The 20,207-nt window shown below is 39.7% G+C and overlaps 1 protein-coding gene across 1 annotated transcript in view; it reads right to left on the bottom strand.

Moving 5' to 3' along the window:
* Positions 1–20,207, bottom strand: part of LOC134612449 (ras GTPase-activating protein 4-like) — a 228,250-nt gene that overhangs the window by 8,781 nt on the left and 199,262 nt on the right. Inside the window, exons 12-19 of the mRNA XM_063456808.1 lie at positions 17,018–17,082; positions 16,685–16,797; positions 15,863–16,055; positions 15,509–15,646; positions 14,960–15,104; positions 11,626–11,795; positions 6,519–6,656; positions 5,144–5,279 (exon numbers count right to left, since the gene is read on the bottom strand). Of these exons, the coding sequence (XP_063312878.1) occupies positions 5,144–5,279; positions 6,519–6,656; positions 11,626–11,795; positions 14,960–15,104; positions 15,509–15,646; positions 15,863–16,055; positions 16,685–16,797; positions 17,018–17,082 (1,098 nt within the window). The remainder of the gene's footprint in view (positions 1–5,143; positions 5,280–6,518; positions 6,657–11,625; positions 11,796–14,959; positions 15,105–15,508; positions 15,647–15,862; positions 16,056–16,684; positions 16,798–17,017; positions 17,083–20,207) is intronic.

The raw sequence follows: 20,207 nt of genomic DNA, 5'->3' as shown, positions 1-20,207 counted from the left end.
GTGAGTCTGTGAGAGTAATTGAGTGAGTCTGTGAGAGTGAGTCTGTGAGAGTGAGTCTGTGAGAGTGAGAGTGAGTCTGTGAGAGTGAGTCTGTGAGAGTAATTCTGTGAGAGTGAGAGTGAGTCTGTGAGAGTAATTCTGTGAGAGTGAGAGTGAGTCTGTGAGAGTAATTCTGTGAGAGTGAGAGTGAGTCTGTGAAAGTGAGTGAGTCTGTGAAAGTGAGTGAGTCTGTGAGAGTGAGTGTCTGTGAGAGTGAGTGTCTGTGAGAGTGAGTGTCTGTGAGAGTGTCTGTGTCTGTGAGTGTCTGTGTCTGTGTCTGTGAGAGTGAGTCTGTGAGAGTGAGAGTGAGTCTGTGAGAGTGAGTCTGCAAGAGTGAGAGTGTCTGTGTCTGTGAGAGTGTCTGTGTCTGTGATGGCGTCTGTGTCTGTGTGAGTGTCTGTGTGAGTGTCTGTGAGAGTGTCTGTGTCTGTGAGAGTGTCTGTGAGAGTGTCTGTGTCAGTGAGAGTGTCTGTTAGTCTGTGTGTGTGTCTGACTGTGTGTATCTGACTGTGTGTGTGTTTGCCTGTGAGTGTGTGTGTATGTTAGTGAGTGTGTGTGTCTGCTAGTGAGTGAGTGTGTGTCTGTTAGTGTGTCTGTTAGTGAGTGTGTTTGTCGGTTACTAAGTGTGAGTGTGTCTGTTAGTGTGTGTGTTTCTGTTAGCTAGTGTATGCGTATCTGTCAGTGAATGTGTGTGTGTGTATTTAGAATGCGGGGCGGGGGGAAGGGTTGGGTTGGGTGGGGTGGCGCGGGAGGGGGGCGCCTGAATTTTGTCCTGCCTAGGGCAGCACAAAACCAGAATACACCACTGGTGAGGGGTGCTGTATTTTTGAGGGGTGCTCTGTGTGTTTCTGAGGAGTGCAGTGTGTGGGTGATGGGTATTGTGTGTCTGTGAGTGTGTGAGGGATGCTATGTGTGATACTATATATTGGAGGGGGTATGAGTTATTAAGCATATATTTTTTCATTATTGTTTAAAAAAACAAACAAACATGAAGAAAAAAGTGTATGTCCCCTCTCCACTCTTCTTACATTTTCTTCAGGGGGGAGGGGAGGGGGTGGGCATTGCCCTGGTTGTCCAGTGAAGGCAAGCAGCTCTACCCTGCCTGCAACTCCGCTGGCTGCAGGCAGAGTTCTGTCATTTGCCAGATGGCCAGTCTGGGCCGGTTCCCAGCCCGTGCGGCCGCCATTACCAAAATTATTTCGCGTATCTATTGGGGCACTGAATTGTACCCCTGGGGGTACGCATACCACGGGTTGGGAACCGCTGATCTACAGTATCTTTGTCTATCTGTCTATCCAAGTTTTGGGATTGTGATGTTTTTTTCCCTCTGTTATGTCATTTCATCTCTTTAAATTTTTCTCCATAGGTTGGGTAGAATGAATGATAATAATATTTTAGTGTTAATATAATATTTTAATATTATATAGTATCTGCATATTCCACTGTGCTTTACCATATTAAAAATGGAAAATTAAACATTAAGAAATTGACAAACAAAATGTTGGCAGAACCAAGAGGTGAAGGGGTCAAACAAGCATAGTGTCTAGGAGATTATATTATAGTGCACACCAGTGTTAATTTTGGCATCAAATTTTTATTTAGTTTTAGTCATAGTCTTTTGACTAAAAAGCCGTTTTAGTTGTATTTAAGCCATCTGAATTGTTTTTGTTTTGGTTTAGTTTTAGTCGACTAAATCTCCAGTAGATTTTTTTTATTTTTATTTTATTTTTTTGCAGTGCATATAGTGATTACAACTGGCTCTAGGTACCCCAACGGCATTCCTTGAGCTGCTTGGCATAGATAACAAGTAGGGTAATTGCGAGACAGTGCACATTTTTTTAGTATAATAGGAACAGGATAAGGTTACATGCGGATGATACACTCTTTTTAAGTGTGTAAGCTTTGTATAAGATAAAGAAGCAGGTTCAAGATTTCCCTGTCGCATAGGTTTAACTCAAACAGTAGGAATAGGCTAACACAATAAACGATGTAGGGTCAAAACTTACAGGCTACGAATTGAACAAGGCTGAGCTAGTATGTCCACCTCAGGAAATGGGGAGTCTCTAACAAGCTGTGCACACAGTATTAATTGTAGACTACACCTCAAAATTCGCGCAGTTGCTATTTAGTTAATAAAGGCATATTCAGACAATATTGAAATAGCTAGCAATATGCTTTTGACAGTGCATGAGAGGTGAAGTAAATAAATGGCATGCGGATAAAGCAAGGTAGACAATCTGGGGAGAGACTAGCTAACATGTTTAAAACACAATATTTTATATAGAAGCTAGTTAGCCTTAGATGAGCCACATAATAAGTATTCACTGTTGTCTGGGGTTCGCTCAAGTGTCTCTCGAGTGTCCTGCTGCCTGGTACAGTCCATATGTTCGGTAAGTGGCGTGGCAAAGTCGATGCTGTGTAATGCCCGGTTCTCGGCACAGCCAGAATGTGTCGGTTAGTGTTTCCATCATCCGACGCCTTCTCTCAGGAGGCTGCTTGGGTTCGCCAGTGGGATTCTGCAGGTTGCCGCCATACAATTAGATCAACAGGTTTAGTGCTTCATAGGTAAGATTGTCAGTCCTGGACACTTGGTTTAACAGGCTTAAACTAAGGGAGTATGGGCCTGGCGCTGACTTGTCTTGGGACTTTACACAGAGAGTCTCTATCAGCCGATGCCGTCTCTTGTGGGACAGTGAGCATTGGTCGGGGTGATGTTGAAGGCTGCCGTAGCAGTGAGCAGTGTGAAGACATCCTTCCAGCCCCAGGCTGTTTTGTAGGCCTGCATCTCGGTGCCACGAACTCTAAAACTACTGGAGCTTGAGTTGCTTCCCCTCTCGGGCGCAATGGAGGGCCTGCTGGACTTTGGCCGCTTGCGGCGATAAAGCCTCATTGCGTGTGGGCGATGCGTCCGGGTCTTCGCCCTTTTGGCCTTCAGCCCGGGTGGGCTCTGTGGTTTGGGGGTGTGTGGGTTGCCTGTCGCTGTGCCCGAGGGTACCTTTCCCTGCCCCTGCCGCCAGCTGCCTCTCTTACCCGCCGTCCGTGAATGTTCCTGAGTGCTTTGTGCTGCTCTTATGCGGTCATTGAGTTGTGCCCAGAAGCGGCTGAATATCGCGTTCAGGCGCCGAGCGGTGTCTCGTCGGATCATCTTTAGCTGTAGCTGATTGTTTGCAAACAGCGTGTCGGCTGCCGCCATCTTGGGGTAGCTGTGTGGGTGCCGGCGCTGCTTTATCTCCGCTTTGCATCCCTGTGTAGCTGGTGGCTCCGGACACACCTTGCAGACCGGGATGACCCCCGCCGGTCCAAAGGGGGGGGGTAGGAGGTGAGTAGCGTGGAGGTTCCATGTGCAGGGTTACCCGCGAGGAGAGCGGCCGCCTCTCCCCTACAGGGTCTCAAGTAGGCCTCGAGTTGCTGGTGCCGGTTCCCGGTAAGTAGTGGGTTAACAACTGGTATCCATCGCTTTGTCCGGGTGTCCCCCACGTTTCTATCACCCTCCAGGTGCTGTGCGTGCATGTTTTTTGGGCTTTTTGCCCCGAGTTGTGCCATTGTGCTCAGGAGCTCTGTTGCAGCACGTCCATGCAGCCTGGAAGCCAGGCTCCGCCCCCTCTCCAGTAGGTTTTAGTCAACACAACGTAAATGTGGCAGCCACGCGGGTAGAGACACGGATTTTGCTGCCAAGGACGTCTTTTTCTCCCTCTCACGAACTTTGCTGCAGCAAATCCAGTAATAGCACTGTTGAAAAGTATAGCTTCCCAATAAGTTTAACTCCAGAGCAGGTATAGCTTTCCCCCGCAGACATTAGTCGAGACTGAATGCTGGGAGTGAACTGACTTTATTAGGGGCCACACAGGGCTTTTTATGCATAGACCCCTACTTGGGGTTTCTCACACAAAAAACATGGTCTTTTCTACCAAGATCCTTTGTGTCTGAGAGATAATTGCATGAGAAAAAACTATAACTCAATTATTTCTCAGGTACAGAAAAATCTATATTTTATAACACCCCAAAACAGACATATAACAACCAGGTACCCCCTCAAGTCTTATATCCCCAGATAGCATGGATCTGAGCGCGCAACATATCCAAAAAACGCTCAGATCCCATGAACACAGCCGAATCGCCACCGGGGTAAAGTTTTGACCAACCGCACACGAGGCACCTGTCCAAAATAGTTCCAGGAGAACGGTGGTGGCGGTTGGTCTCTTTCGGGAGTACAAAAACGAATAAAATACTGAACGTATGCTTTAGTTGTGTAGAGAGTGTTCACCTAATCCATGCAAATGATTTCACCGAACAGTGCTCTTCCAAGATGTAAAGAAAAGAATGCAGGCGAGGATGGAAGTTCCATGCACTTGATGACCAAATACCGCTGCCTGCGTTCGTGTGAACAAGATGGCCGCAAACACGTGTTCGTCCATACGAACGCCGGCTACAAAGAACAAACACTTAGAACACTGAGGTGTGAATCGTTATTAAGGTTTCTATAGGGGTGAATGAGGTTAATAAGCATATGGGTGGGCTGAGTATGGGAGGTATATCAAGGGGATTTCGTGGTTTTGTTCTGTCACGGTAACTCTAATGGGTTTATTTAAAACCTCTATTTGTCTCTTTTGCCCCTTTCACAGCCCCTCCTTCCAGCCCGTGCAGGTGCCTCTCTCCCAAGCACTGGGTTGTTTCTTTTGTGCCTTCCACAGCCTCTCCGTGCAGTGTTAATTTTGGCAGCAAATGTCTATTTAATTTTAGTCATATTTTCACTAGTTTTAGTTGTATTTTAGTAATCTGAATTGTTTTAATATTAGTCAACTAAATCTCAAAAATGTTAGTCGACAAAATTAATACTGGTGCACACAGTGTTTGCTACTGTTTTTTATCAAGGATTTATGTCATCGTATTAATGTTATGTTATGTTTACTTATATTTTGGAACAATCAGACTATTCCAAAGTGATACTTAATACTGCATTGCTGTGTTGTAATTAATTAAACAGAGTGACTCATTTTAAAAGTTAAAAAAAAACATACAATTCTAGTAGGGAGTAGAAGTTAGGACAGTTTATGCATTATATTGACTCTATTTCTATTATACAGTATGACACAGAATGCAATACCTCCTTTTTCCTTTTGGTGGCAGCAACTCCATTTCTCTCCTTTGAATACCCCAGGATGATAAGAACATAGCATATTTGTGTTGTTTACGCACACTTTCCTTAATGCAGATAACCACTGGTTTAGCTCATTGACACACTAGAGAAGAATAATACGATAGGAGAAATAAGTGTTCTTCCAGATATCCTGAAGAATATTTTACACAGTCAGCCATTTTGCAGGGATAAAATAAGTAAGATATTTTGGTCTTATCTGAGATTAAATTCTCAATTTTTAATCCCTTACCACCTTGCACCCTAAAATAAAACACATGTACAGACTAGTGATTGTGTTTGACTTTTCTGTGATCAAAGGATAAACTGTGGTGGTCCTGAAGGGATATTACACTGTAACGTCTTCTATTTTTTAACCTGTAAACTAATACATCTGTAGGAACAGTTCTTACAAGTGTTAATTATAAAGCATTATGTAAATACAACAAACATAATAATCTCTATATACATCTGACATGTATAATAGCACCAACAGTTGTCTCAATAGAGTAACTTCTATATTTAGTGGTCGAATGTTAAGTTATAGATTCCAAAAAGTAGCAGAACATCCTCATTTATAGAACAATGGCCTCTCCAGTGACATTCACATAAATTAAGCTCAGTATTTAAAACAAATTATATATACACCGTCTTCGCTTCAGAATATATTATCATTTTATAACTTGCATTTATCAAGCAGATTTTAGTTTAGATTGGATTTAGTTCTGTTGAGATCCTGTCTATCCTTTTGCTTGTGCATATTCTTCACTACATACTGAATAAATAGCATTTTATTTTTAATTGACGAAGAACGCATCACTCTGCAATCGTTGGTTTAATGAAAATGTACTCTTTTTAGAGTGACCGTACTGTGTCAATCAAAAACAATCAATGAAACATGGGCACAGGAACCCAAAGATAAGGATACAGTATATGTCCTACTTAATTTAGTACACTCCGATTTGTGGATGTCCCTCCCCCTTTATTAGATAGTAGCCCCCACTTAACACTTATGGATTCCCCCATGAGTTGTGGATTGTAGCTATTATTTAATAAACAGGTAGGATCATTGTGTCATAGCTGGGGACCAGCATCAACATGGCCCACCCCCACAAAAAAAACAAAAACATATTTTTTCTTCAGAGGTGAACGCCACTTACTTTTTAGGTATAGTCGTCATCATAGAAATTACATTCTTGTGAGACTAGATGTTTACCTTTAGTTATTTATATATAAAATATTTATATATACAGTATATATAACTGACTTCAAAGATTATTTTGGCAATTCACAATATAGAAAACTGATTTCTAATCTGTTTGTTTAATACTGATTATATCAGTACCTTACACTGCAAATATAAGGCCTCCAAGTTATCAGATTCATCTGCGTGGATTATTTGCATAACATTCGAGTTTCCAAAGCTCTTCTCCTCTACTTTTTCCAAAGCTCGGATCCTTGATAGTGGAATAAAGGAACTTTTCTGGAACGAAAAAAAATAAATAAAAAAGAATAGGAATGCATGTTCTCAGTAGATAGTCAACACAAGTACTGGATATACAGAGCAGGGATATGATTTAGTTTTACATTAACATATATTGTACAACTTTTGCTTTATATTTAGTTACAGAATAAAACATTTAAATAAAAAGAAATTTGATATATATATATATATATATATAATTTTATTAACATTTTTTATTCTGTATCTAAATACAAAACACTTATATTTAATATATAAATTAATATTAATCAGTATTCACGATTGACAGGTATAACATTGTCAGTGTTTCTTGAAGTGGGTATGAAGTCGTCAGAGGGCTCGCAGCCAGGAGGGTTTTAAAATGAGCTGTTTTCTGAAGTGAGCTTATAAGTCTTATGATGGCAAAGGAATGTGAAATTAATGAAATCTATAGGGATTGTTAGAAGTCTAAAGTGGGATGAGGGATCTGAAAAAGGTATGCGACTCAAGAGGGAAACATATCTAAGGAGAAGGTTTTCTAATGTATGATAAAATGAAACTGTGAAATAAAGATGTTTTTGATTCAAATTCTGAGGATTAACATTACAACCTAGCATCAGTAACAGATTGATAAAATTTTATGACTTTTGTCCAGTATAGCACGACAGTTATCAAAGCAATCATAAGCTAAATTTCACAAACCATTCTTGTACCAGCTACACTGGCAAAGTCAAATAATGCTATCATCTTAAATTACTGTTAATTGCTCAAAGTCAAGCCATAGGACAGTATTGTGAGGTTAAAGGGACATTCTAAGCACCCAAACAACTGTAGCTTAATTAAGTGGTGTTGGTGTATCCCTGCAGTCTCACTACTCAATTTTTGGCCATTTAGGAGTAAACACACTTAATGTATGCATCCCTAGCCACCAGGGTCGTCTTTAATATTAATTGGACCCTGGGCAAGCATTTGCTTTGGCCCACACCCTGTCATGCAATAACGCCTTACACCCCAACGCAGTGGCGGAACTAAAGTAGAAAGAGCCCTGGTGCAAGAATTTTATTGGGCGTCCTAATTGTAAGGTTGGACATATGGTAGAACCCTATCTGTTGTGCAAATCCAACAATGTTTTGACAGCTGGGGCTCTACCAATTTCCCAATGCTTGCAGGGTTGCATATAGCTCTGAGCCGTGTTTGTGTGTTTGAATGAAAGCATGTTTTTGTATGGAGTATGTTTGTGTGAATGTGTTTGTATGTGGTGTTGGAGTTTGAATGTAAGCATGCATTTATGTTTCGTGTTTTTGAACATAGGGGTTTGTTTATATATAATTTTGGTATTTAACACAGAGGTGTGTTTGCATGCAGTATTGACATTTCAATGCAGGAGTGTGGTTACATGTAGTGTTGACATTTCAATGTGTATTTAATGTTGGTGCTCAGATGCTCAGACAAACAGGTACACACACTGACACACATGCAGATTTACACACACATACAACATACAGATACACAGACACAGACACATACAGATACACAGACACAATCCGACAGACATACTGACACACACAAATACATACATTGACAGACATCCTGACACACACACACACACACACACACACACACACACACACAACATAAACATACACCAACAGACATACCGACACACACAGGCATAAACCCTGACAGACATACTTAGACACACAGATACATACACTGATATACATAGTGACACACACATTCACATATACAGACACACATACTGACACACACACAGGCACATACACTAATAGACATAGTGACACACACAGGCACATACACTGACGGACATACTGACACCCGCACTGACAAACACACTGACACACACAGATTCACATACATTGACAGAAATATTGACACACACACAGGCTTATACACTGACAAACACATAAAAGCTGGGGGAAAGAAACGCTCAAGGAGGAAGGGGAGAAAGAGACACACAAAGAGGCTAGGGGAAGAGACACACAAATGAGTTAGGGGGAAAGACACACAAAGTTGCTGAGAAGAAAAAGACACACAGAGGGAAGGGAGTGTAAAAGAGGGGTGGCAGACACACAAAGGAACTGGAAGGAGAAAGGCACACAAAAGAGCTGGTGGGGAGAAAGAGGCTTGGATGGGCAGAAAGGGGCTTGAATGGAGATAAAGAGGCACACTAAAAGGCTAGGGGTGGAGAAAGAGTAACACAAAGGAACTTGTGGAGGAGAAAGACACACAAAGCGGCTAGGGGGGGAGAAAGAGACATACAAAGGGACTGAGGGGGAACAAAGGACACACAAAAAAGATGTAGGCGAGTAAGAGATACACAAAGGGGTTGAGGGAAAGTAAGAGACACACACAAGTGGGTTGTAAGAGACATACAAGGGGGATAAGATTCAATAAAGGGGATGTAAGACACACTAAAGGGGGTAAGACATTCAAAAGAGGGGATAAATTAGCCTAGAATCCTTGCACTAGCCCTGACCATATACAGGACACTAGGGAATAAAGGCCACCATTTAATAAGCTCGCCAAATTATTGATCAATAGAAGTGTATGAGAATTTTTGTAGATACAGTTGCAAGAAAAAGTATGTGAAACCTTTGGAATGATATGGATTTCTGCACAAATTGGTCATAAAATGTGATCTGATCATCATCTAAGTCACAACAATAGACAATCACAGTCTGCTTAAACTAATAACACACAAAGAATGAAATGTTGCCATGTTTTTATTGAACACACCATGTAAACATTCACAGTGCAGGTGGAAAAAGTATGTGAACCCCTAGACTAATGACATCTCCAAGAGCTAATTGGAGTGAGATGTCAGCCAACTGGAGTCCAATCAATGAGATGAGATTGGAGGTGCTGGTTACAGCTGCCCTATAAAAAACACACACCAGTTCAGGGTTTGCTTTTCACAAGAAGCATTGCCTGATGTGAATGATGCCTTGCACAAAAGAGCTCTCAGAAGACCTACGATTAAGAATTGTTGACTTGCATAAAGCTGGAAAGGGTTATATAAGTATCTCCAAAAGCCTTGCTGTTCATCAGTCCACGGTAACACAAATTGTCTATAAATGGAGAAAGTTCAGCACTGCTGCTATTCTCCCTAGGAGTGGCCGTCCTGTAAGGATGACTGCAAGAGCACAGCGCAGACTGCTCAATGAGGTGAAGAAGAATCCTAGAGTGTCAGCTAAAGACTTACAAAAGTCACTGGCAAATGCTAACATCCCTGTTAGCGAATCTACAATACGTAAAACACTAAACAAGAATGGATACCACAGAGGAAGCCACTGCTGTCCAAACAAAACATTGCTGCACGTTTACAGTTTGCACAAGAGCACCTGGATGTTCCACAGCAGTACTGGCAAAATATTCTGTGGACAGATGAAACCAAAGTTGAGTTGTTTGGAAGAAACACACAACACTATGTGTGGCGAAAAAGAGGCAGAGCACCTCAACATCAAAACCTTATCCCAACTGTGAAGTATGGTGGCGGGGGCATCATGGTTTGGGGCTGCTTTGCTGCGTCAGGGCCTGGACGGATTGCTATCATCGAAGGAAAAATGAATTCCCAAGTTTATCAAGACATTTTGCAGGAGAACTTAAGGCCATCTGTCTACCAGCTGAAGCTCAACAGAAGATGGGTGTTGAAACAGGACAATGACCAAAAGCATAGAAGTAAATCAACAACAGAAGAAAATACGCCTTCTGAAGTGGCCCAGTCAGAGTCCTGACCTCAACCCGATTGGCATGACCTCAAAAAAGCGATTCACACCAGACATCCCAAGAATATTGCTGAACTGAAACAGTTCTGTAAAGAGGAATGGTCAAGAATTACTCCTGACCGTTGTGCACGTCTGATCTGCAACTACAGGAAACGTTTGGTTGAAGTTATTGCTGCCAAAGGAGGTTCAACCAGTTATTAAATCCAAGGGTTCACATACTTTTTCCACCTGCACTGTGAATGTTTACATGGTGTGTTCAATAAAAACATGGCAACATTTCATTCTTTGTGTGTTATTAGTTTAATCAGACTGTGATTGTCTATTGTTGTGACTTAGATGATGATCAGATCACATGTTATGACCAATTTGTGCAGAAATCCATATCATTCCAAAGGGTTCACATACTTTTTCTTGCAACTGTAAATCATCTGGAAACATTTTCCCAACAATATTGAAGCATTTGTATAGCTTATTAAATCTAGGCCAACACAGCCTGAATTAGGGACTGTCCTGCTGAAACAGCTAGGAGGCCTGCTGAAACACACACAGGTGTCTATATTTCTTATATTTTGTGTTTAATTTAGAATGTCTTATTTCTTAACAGAGCATAAGATAAAACTTCCAAAGTAAACCACTTGTGCTATAAAATCTAATTGAAAATGAAACAATTTTTTAATGCAGCTTCTGCCAGTCAACTCATAAATGGCAGTGAATTGAGCAGTGATATGCAGGGGAATAATCTATACACGAATACTGCTTTATTAAGCTCAAGTTGTTTATTTTTGTGCTTAGAGTATCCAAGAGCAAAAATATGTTTCCTACAGCCTTTTTCATTACCTAAAAGGTTGAAGGTTATGGGCAGCCAAGTACATTGATAATGCAAATAGCTTTTAGGTATGTCCATAACCTGTTATGTTCCATATGGGCATTGTAGTGTGTCTTTCTTTAAGGTAATTAAAAAATGCTTTTCAGGTTTTGTTCATGTGTATTTATTATGTAAAATGTTTTGCTAGTTTTGCTTATTTGCTTGTTCTTTAATTGGTGTAATTAATTAACAAAGAATTATTAGTTAACTTTGCTTGTAAAATACCGTACATCAAGTCAGGCTTATGCAGCAGAACTCAGAAGCATATTACCAGGATAAATATGTAGACACCTTCATGTAACATAACTGATTTACCCACTATTTTGATCTCCTGTTATAACAAGTTAAAAAGATAAAAATTATATTATTCATTCTGTACCTTGGAATATGGCGTTTTTGCAAAGCTCAATGCATCAGCAGTTAATGACACAAAGAGTTTCTTAAAGGAGGATGCCAGCAGATAACCTTTGCATTTAGTTCTGTAGATCATTAGCTGGCCTTCCTTCACTGTGAGGCTTTGTAGGGACAGTGACTTCTGCAAGTCTAGCTCTGGAAGAGAGACAGCATTAATGAAAATATCACCTGAATGTGAAAGCAACCACATTCTAATTGATGGCAGCATACTAGAATGAGCAGAAAATACAGGTTTCAAAATATCAGGTTTGACATTATCAATGAAAGGGAAAGCTAAAAAAAAAATGGCAATCATTTTCTAATACTGAAACGGTAAAATAGTTAATTGTCCCAAACAATGCACAGTGGTATATTTTAAAGTGAACCTTGCTTTTCATTTTAGCATATATCATCAAAGAAACAATTAATGCGGATCTGTCAACACCTGGGGACTTAATCTGCACAGACCTCCAATGGTGACATCCCGGCTGGGGATCTAAAGGCTGGAAGGATTTTAATTTTCTTAAATGGTTTTAATTTTCTGAACCTGTTGTTCACGGGCACCACCATCCTCTCCTGGACAGTCCTCTTCTGCTCCTGGTCCTTCAGCTGCCAGGAGCCAACGTTTTTAGCTTTGAGGTCTATGGAGGATCCCACTAGACACTCAATAGATAGAGCTAATTTCCCTGCAGCTGTCACTAGTAGCTCCACGCAGTGTCAAGCAGTGTCAGGCATTGGAGAAATACTGAGACACAGTAGTTCTTACTTTGTCTCAGTATAACTTTTGGCCGGGTTGAAATTTCTGTGAAATTCCTACACAGTCAAAGTGGGTATTTCATAAACATTCTAATGGGGGAAGGAGCATTAAGTAGCCTTGTAAAATTTAAAACTTTATTTTCTTATGTGCTCTGTTTCTTAAAGCGGCACTGTCATTATTATTATTATTATTATCATTTATATAGCGCCAACAGATTTTGTAGCGCTTTACAATATTATGAGAGGGGGGATGTAACTATGAATAGGACAATTACAAGAAATCTTACAGGAACAATAGGTTGAAGAGGACCCTGCTCAAACGGGCTTACAGTCTATAGCTGAACTTACCTTTCTCCTACTAATTCCTCTTCTCTCCCTCTCTCAGGATTTGTTCTTCATTTCTTCCTAACTGATCTAGTTTTCTTTAAAACATAGGACAAATTAGGGACTATTTTGTCTTATGTATTTTTCCTACGCTTGACCCACTCTGACCCAGGGGAGGAGCAAAGTCCGCTCCATTTCCTGTTGTCAAAGAAATTTTACCACAATTCTCACCTTCCTCCTGCTGCTTCATTCGACATTCGAATGCTGGCAAAACAAGGCAGTAGCCACCCCCTATTGTATCTTAGGGCCCCACCCGCCACTCATGGGTGGGGGCCAGACAATAGGTCCCCCTTAAAGTTTAGGGCACCGCGAGTGGGGGCCCCCGTGGATTATTTTTAAAGGTACCCCACTAAGGGGCACATTATAATAATGTTGGGGGGGTCTTTTTTTACAACAGTTAGCAGCCACTGGGTGCTCACTGTTTAGTAGACATGCCCCATACTCGCGGTATAGTGAGTAGGGACAGAAGGGAGATTTTCATCTCCCTTAATTACTAATACTAAGTAATCTTTACTTAGTATTAGTAATTTTGCCTGAAAGACCAATTTAGGTCTTTCAGCCTTTTAGTAGATAGCTCCCTGATACCGTGGGAATTAGGGAGCTATCTACTCGCGGCACAAATAGGATCAGACTTTCATTTATTCAAATGAATTTCCGATCCTAACGAAAAGTACAGAATTGCGTCCTAACATAAATGGACAAACTGTTCTCATTGTTAGGACGAAATTCGGTAGTTTCACCAGCCTTTGAACACCGAATGAAGCAGCAGAATGAATGTGAGAATTATGGAAAAATTGCTTTGACAACAGGAAATGGAGCAGATTTTGCTCCTTCTCTGGGTCAGAGTGGGTCAAGCGTAGGAAAAATACATAAGATAAAATAGTCCCTACTTTGTCTTATGTTTTAAAGAAAACTAGATCAGATAGGAAGAAAAGAACAGATTCTGAGAGAGGGAGAGAAGAGGAATCAATAGGAGAAAGGTAAGTTTGGCATGACAGTGTCGCTTTAATCTGTATTTCTTACTCTTTGTGTAACATACAGCTCTGAACCATCCTCAGATCCTCCTGCTGTCATCTGTGATTTCCTCTGCTTGGGGATGTTTTCTCAAGAAGGGCAAACCTTGTCAGTAATGCCGACATTCTGGCTTAGTTGCCAGGATGCCAGTGCTGGAATAGATTGACATCAGTCAATCTGTTCTTATACTCCCTAGTCAGCACTAGGGGCGTCTACTAGGGAGTTTCCAAGGTAACCCTAGAGCATGTGCTGTGGTTGCTGTGCTTAAGAGAGCATGTGGTTGTTTTTTACTGCTCTGCCTTGTCAGTCAAGCCGTCAGCATAGAATCTATGCCGAAGATTTCACTGAGAAGTGGGAGAAAGATCTATTTATTTTTTTAATTGATTTTTCTTTCAATCTATACATTTGCTAGCAAAAATGTTAGCACAATGTATAGATTAAATTTTATATCCTTTCAAAATAGCATGAGTTGTTTGGGGCATGACAGGTCCCTCTTACAGTAGCTTTGTTATTGACTAGCCTGCTTTTTTTATGTCCTGACCTACTCTCTCAGAGTCCTGTTTGTTCCCCAAAAATGTTTTTTGCCTTTTGTTAAAAAATCCTTGGTTGTGGCTACCATTTTCAGGATACTGGCAGACTCTGTCTTATGTATTTACTTTGTCTCATGTTTTTTTACAAGGAGAAACTCAGAATGGAAGAAAATAACGAGAACACAATTGGATAGAGGAAGAGAAATCAATTTAAGAAAGGTAAGTTTGAGATGATAGAGCCACTTTAAAACACATAGAAAAAGGAGGGAAATAGATCATACATTTCCTGTCAGGAAACTTCTGTGTTTCTGTGGGAAGCAAAAATGCTGCTCCTGTCTCTATCAATCACTGCTAGCACAGCTAAGCTCATTTTTCTAATCACTTGCTAAAATCAAGATTTTTTTTTATTAGTTTATCAGTGAGAGACTGGCCTCAAAATTGGTGCAGGTTGCTGACTGTAACTGAGTGACTAGGTAACCTCTCTAACTTGTGGGTTTTATGAAAGAAGCTAAAATTCTAAACATGGTTTCTGCTATTTTAACATAACATAGTTTCCAAAAAACGGGTTTTGTTTAGACATGTCCAATATCTATTATAATAGCAAAGCTTGATCAAACTATTAAAAACAAAAATTACCTTCCTTTTCCTCAATATCAATAAGTTTAATAATAAACTCCTTCAGCTGTGAAACTCCTTGCTGGATTGTTGGCTGCAGAGGAGCCATCCAAGATTCCTTAGCTCTGCTTACCGGAGCATCCATGTTGCCTACATTCTGAATAGCCTACAGTGAAAGATTTAAACATTATTAACCTGTAAAAGCTCAGAGAGAGAAAAACATGATTATCTCAACATTTAGCGCCTGTTTTACCTTGATAAATCTCCCAGCTTTGTTATACTTATATGTCATATCAGGGTATTCAGTTATGAATAAGTTCCCTTTCGGCCTTGAACATATGGCTTTGTCTCCATGTACCAATAAATCACATTGTATTAAATATACTCTTTATTTAAATTTACTGTGAAGACCTGCGTCCAACAGGCTGCGTGTGTTCCTAACTTTTTTTGCTCAATTAAATTTAGCATCAAGCTGTTAAGGCACTTTAGTAAAATAAAACAACCATCAGAAAAATTGGTTTGCCTAGGTGTACCTCTATTGGAAAACCAGTAACACTTCGGGTGTCTTACCTTGGCTAAAAGAAGCAAAGTTCGGCTAGTCCGAGCGTCGGCATGCTTTTCTCTTAGATGAAAGAGTTTTGGGGACATTATGGCAGGTGAAAAGAAGCGAAGACACAGGAAACTGGTAACAGCAATGAACTTTACATTCTGAAAAAAAGTGGGGATATAATTTCAAACAAGAGAAGGGAAACAAGGGAAGTACAACATTTTACTTGTAGTTTATTTATATTATACAACTTGGAACACAATGCAAATAATCCTGGTATTATAAAGTATGGTATACACCGGGTCAAATACTGGTATTATAAAGCATGGTATTGTAAAAAATAGGTACTATAAAATATGGTAATTTATTTTACGAACCATGTGTTTATTTTCTGGAAAGTGTTCTTCCACTCGCTTGAAGAGCTGCCTGAAAGTACCTCGTATGGTCGCAGGACACAACTTAACAGACTTTGCTATCGATATCAGAAGGTCGGTCAGGTATGATTGGAGAAACTGGGAACTCTGCAGGATGAGTTCACTTTCTGTCTGGATCCTATGTAAACCAGAACACCTGAATAGAGAAATCACAGGAATTCATGTGTGTGGTACTGGGTTAGAGATACAGTATACACGTGGTAAACAAGGGTTGAAAACGCATAGATCCTCTAGCTCTGTAGCAGACAGCACTTGGTCAGGAAAGAAAGCACTAAAGTAAACACTAAGTTCCTTTTCAAAATTAGAAAGGTATCATAGAAATGAAGTAGTTTTTTTAAATGTTACAGAGAGACAATAGAATTGTCTATTCCAGCATTTATTAATATGAACTTGGCACAACATTCCACTGTGGAATCATTTTACAGCTTAGAGTGAGCTTAATTCTAAGTATACTGAGAAAGGCTGAGAACAGCAGATCACAAGACAACATTGATCTTGTTCATAGTAAGTTCAAAAGCAGAACTGATACTCCAGTGAAGTCAAGCCACCAAAACTCTCATCGGATAAAAGTAAATTCCGTAAGTCATATATGAGAAGATAGGTTCTTAGGTGTCTGAGTTTTAAATATATAACCTGAACATGATAATTCAGCTGTAACTCAAAGGTCACTGACGGAACTTGCACTTTCATATCACATGCTAAACTAACCATTTTCAGAACGCAAATTGTCTCTTAGTTTTAGTATATGAAATAATGGGATCTTACCCTGCTTCTTTAATTTCTACTTTGCTTGGATCAAGTTCAACATATTTTTTCTCTTCAAATATTCGATTAATTGTTGGACCAACAACATTATGAAGATACTGTGTTCCCGCCACCTACAAATACAGAAACATTTATATATGTATATGTATTACAAAATAAAACACAAATAAACGAAGTTATATGCAATCTTGTAAAATCAATAATAATAAATAGTGATAGTTTTCCTTTACTAACTGGGTTTAGTCATTTTGAATGAAATATATTGACTGTTAATTGGATGAACTCTTCCAGTCATCTGTACATCAATCTAGGGGTTTTAATACATTAATTTACCTTAAGAAATGATTCCATCGATTTGGATGCCAATGAGTTACTTCTAAACAATGTATTTGGTTCATCTGTGTGGAATACATTAAATTCAGAACATGATTTTCAAATAAAATATATAGAACGTATAATGTTGAACATAATTATTAAAATCGTGATCAATTAAAATATTACACATTAATGTAAATGTAACTTTCTTCAACACATTCAAAATAACATTTTATAAGTTACGCACACCGTGACCTCAATATATATATACAAAATACATACATACAATGATACACACCTATATAATTTTAACTATTAATTACCGTGGGGATATTTCTGTTTTAGCTTCTATACAGCAATACACACCTGCATATTTTAATTGGTATGAATCACTGTTAAGAGATTTCTTACACTTCTTTTCTCACTATTACGTATATAGAGGGCACAGCTTGGTTCTTCAAGCATTAACAGCCAACTACACACAGATAACACCAAAAATGTCAGCATATCCTGCTGGGCTTTAATATTTTACATCATTCTCAATGTGTTACTTGGGCTAAAAGTCGTGTATAAAACAGCAGGAAATGTATTGTTTCAAGTTTGAGATCTGTTTTTAGAAAGTGAATTGATTAATGACACAAACATTCTGTATTATGCCAACATTCAAGTGATACAGTGCTTTCGATTTATATGCTCTTATCCTAATGATACACTGATATTCTAGTTATATGTTGACAAACCAGTCATACATAGACATTCTAGTTATATGCTGATATTCTACTAACTAGCAAACCATCTACTTGTATGTTGACATTCTTGTCAGGGTCGGTGCAAGGAATTTTTGTTATGGACTACAAGTATGGGATATAACTTGACCTCATTTGCATTAATACTCACAGTAATGTGCAGTGTATATGAGAGTATCATAGAGCTCTAAAGCAAACAAAAACCTCATAGTAATGTGTGGTGTGTATCAGTTTATCATAGAGCTCCTCTACAATAAAACCAACAGTAAATGTTCAGTGTGTATAAGTGTATTGTTAAATTCCTCTACAATAAAAACAAACACAGTGATATGCATAGTAGTATAATACAAAGCTATAAAAAACAGAGAAGTGTGCATTTTGTACATACCAGAGGACAAAAATTGGACAGGATCAAGAAAAGGTTACGTGCATGTGTTGGAGGCTGCTTGTGGTTTGGCATGTATTTGTAAATAGGTTTGTATGTGGTGTATGGTATGTAGCAAGGGGCTGCTGCAAATGTGTGTGTGTGTGTGCAGGGGCTGTAGAGCTTTTTTTTGTGTAAGGGATATAGCGTATATATAGGAAATATAGTGTTTGTGTAGGGAACGTAGTGTTTATGTACTGCTTTAATGTGTGCATGCAAGTAATGGGGGAGCAATTTTATTTAAAGCTTATTCCACCCTTACCTATTTTTACCATGGGCCAGGAAGGTGGACATTCAGATCCCTAGTGGTCCATTGGTGGAATATTCATGTCTGCACCTCGGCCGGGTGCAGACCTTGTACTTTGTACATTCCTGTCACATGTTCTAGCACTCTGATAGTATAAAAATGTTTTTAGAAGTTACACTCCAATACTATCAGTGACAGTAAGCAAGCTAGCGGGAGGAATATACAAGGTCTGCTCAAGTGGAGCTGCAAACCAAAAGGTCTCTGGACCCTTGATCTCTCCACAGGCCCATGAATTGACACAGCAAACTATGCATAGATTAAGGGGTGCACTATTTTACTCCCAGCCAAGAAGGCCCAAGATAAACGTCCGTGCCACCTTAAGGTACCTCGGGCCCCGATTTAGTTATACAAGGAAATACACTGACATTCCAGTCATTCTCTTACATTTCAGTTACCATTTCTTGCTGATTCTAGTTATGCAAGGAAATACACTGACATTCTAGTCATTCTCTTACATTTCAGTTACCATGTTTTGCTGATATTCATATATCAGTCCACTCTGTTTATACACCAGCATCATAATGACACACTGATATTTAATGATATTCTAGTGGTATGTAGGGGCAAAGGGGAGTTGCCCTGGTCGCCTGCTCTAAAATAGCTCCCATGAGCACAAAGCTACAAACAGCAGGTCATTTTTATTTTATTGTTTTTTTCCCATTGGCTTGATAAGTAGTACACATGCTTTAGTTACATCTCCCTGGCCTTCAACAGAAATAAGTCCTGTTACTTCCTGGTTTGTTTAGCTCAGCAGAGCTAACATCAGAAGAGAGCAATTGTTCAAAACCCAGACATGCAAAGTCTTTGATTGGATAGCTACATAAATTGTGTGCTGTGGGAAAAATGGGAGGTCTTGAACAGGCAGAAGACAAAAGAGCTGAAGCTTTTGCCAGCTTTTTTTTTTTCCAAATACAATTTTTATTGTGAATTTAAAATAGATGGCATACATGGAAGCATCAATCATAGACCATGATACAATTATAATAACATTGGTGATAATACAGTTGGCGTATCTAACATTCACTTCTCCCATAAGAAACAACGTGAAAACTAAATAAAGAAAAACGTAACTCCAATGTCAAGTCCTATTATAGTGTTAGTAAGTCACAGTCTGTGTGGTCACTACAGTGTCTCAAGGAATGTCCACATGGCCGATCACTAGGTGTTAGAAAGGGAAGGCATGTCCCATCTGAATGATTAGATATGGAGCAAATTAGTAGAAAAGGATATAATGTTGGGGGCGAAAAAGGTTCCACTGGGAATTGATGCAGAGAAGAGTGTACTTTCCCAAAGTACCTGGCTGTTAATCTGGGGCCTTAGTATACCCCATGGCAGTCACATTAAGCCAATATAGCCATTGGCACTTGATACGGTACCTAAGAATTATAATAGTTACATAATGGAGGGGATGTCAATGGGTTGCTAGAGGTGCAATGGTATATGGCAGTGGGAATTTCCAATAGTCCCAGAAATCTGAGTAGATGTAGGGCAGACAACCCATTAATTGCATGAAACCACACTAAGTTTAAGAAACTGGATGACCGGACAAGGCAAAGCTAAGTAAACTTAAACAAAACTAAATGCTGTCGAGAAGCAAGAAGCGACTGATCCGCATGGCCGCACGGCTTCAGAGCTCCGGATTGCCGCGTGAGATTTCTACACTTTAGAAATTACCCGACCGAGCCGACCTCAGACAACGGAGGTAGACTCATACTACAACACGGGTCGGAA

The sequence above is a fragment of the Pelobates fuscus genome, chromosome 1 (genome assembly GCF_036172605.1).
Source record: "Pelobates fuscus isolate aPelFus1 chromosome 1, aPelFus1.pri, whole genome shotgun sequence".
Classification (NCBI taxonomy): domain Eukaryota; kingdom Metazoa; phylum Chordata; class Amphibia; order Anura; family Pelobatidae; genus Pelobates; species Pelobates fuscus.
This window is presented reverse-complemented; position numbering and strand designations above follow the sequence as displayed.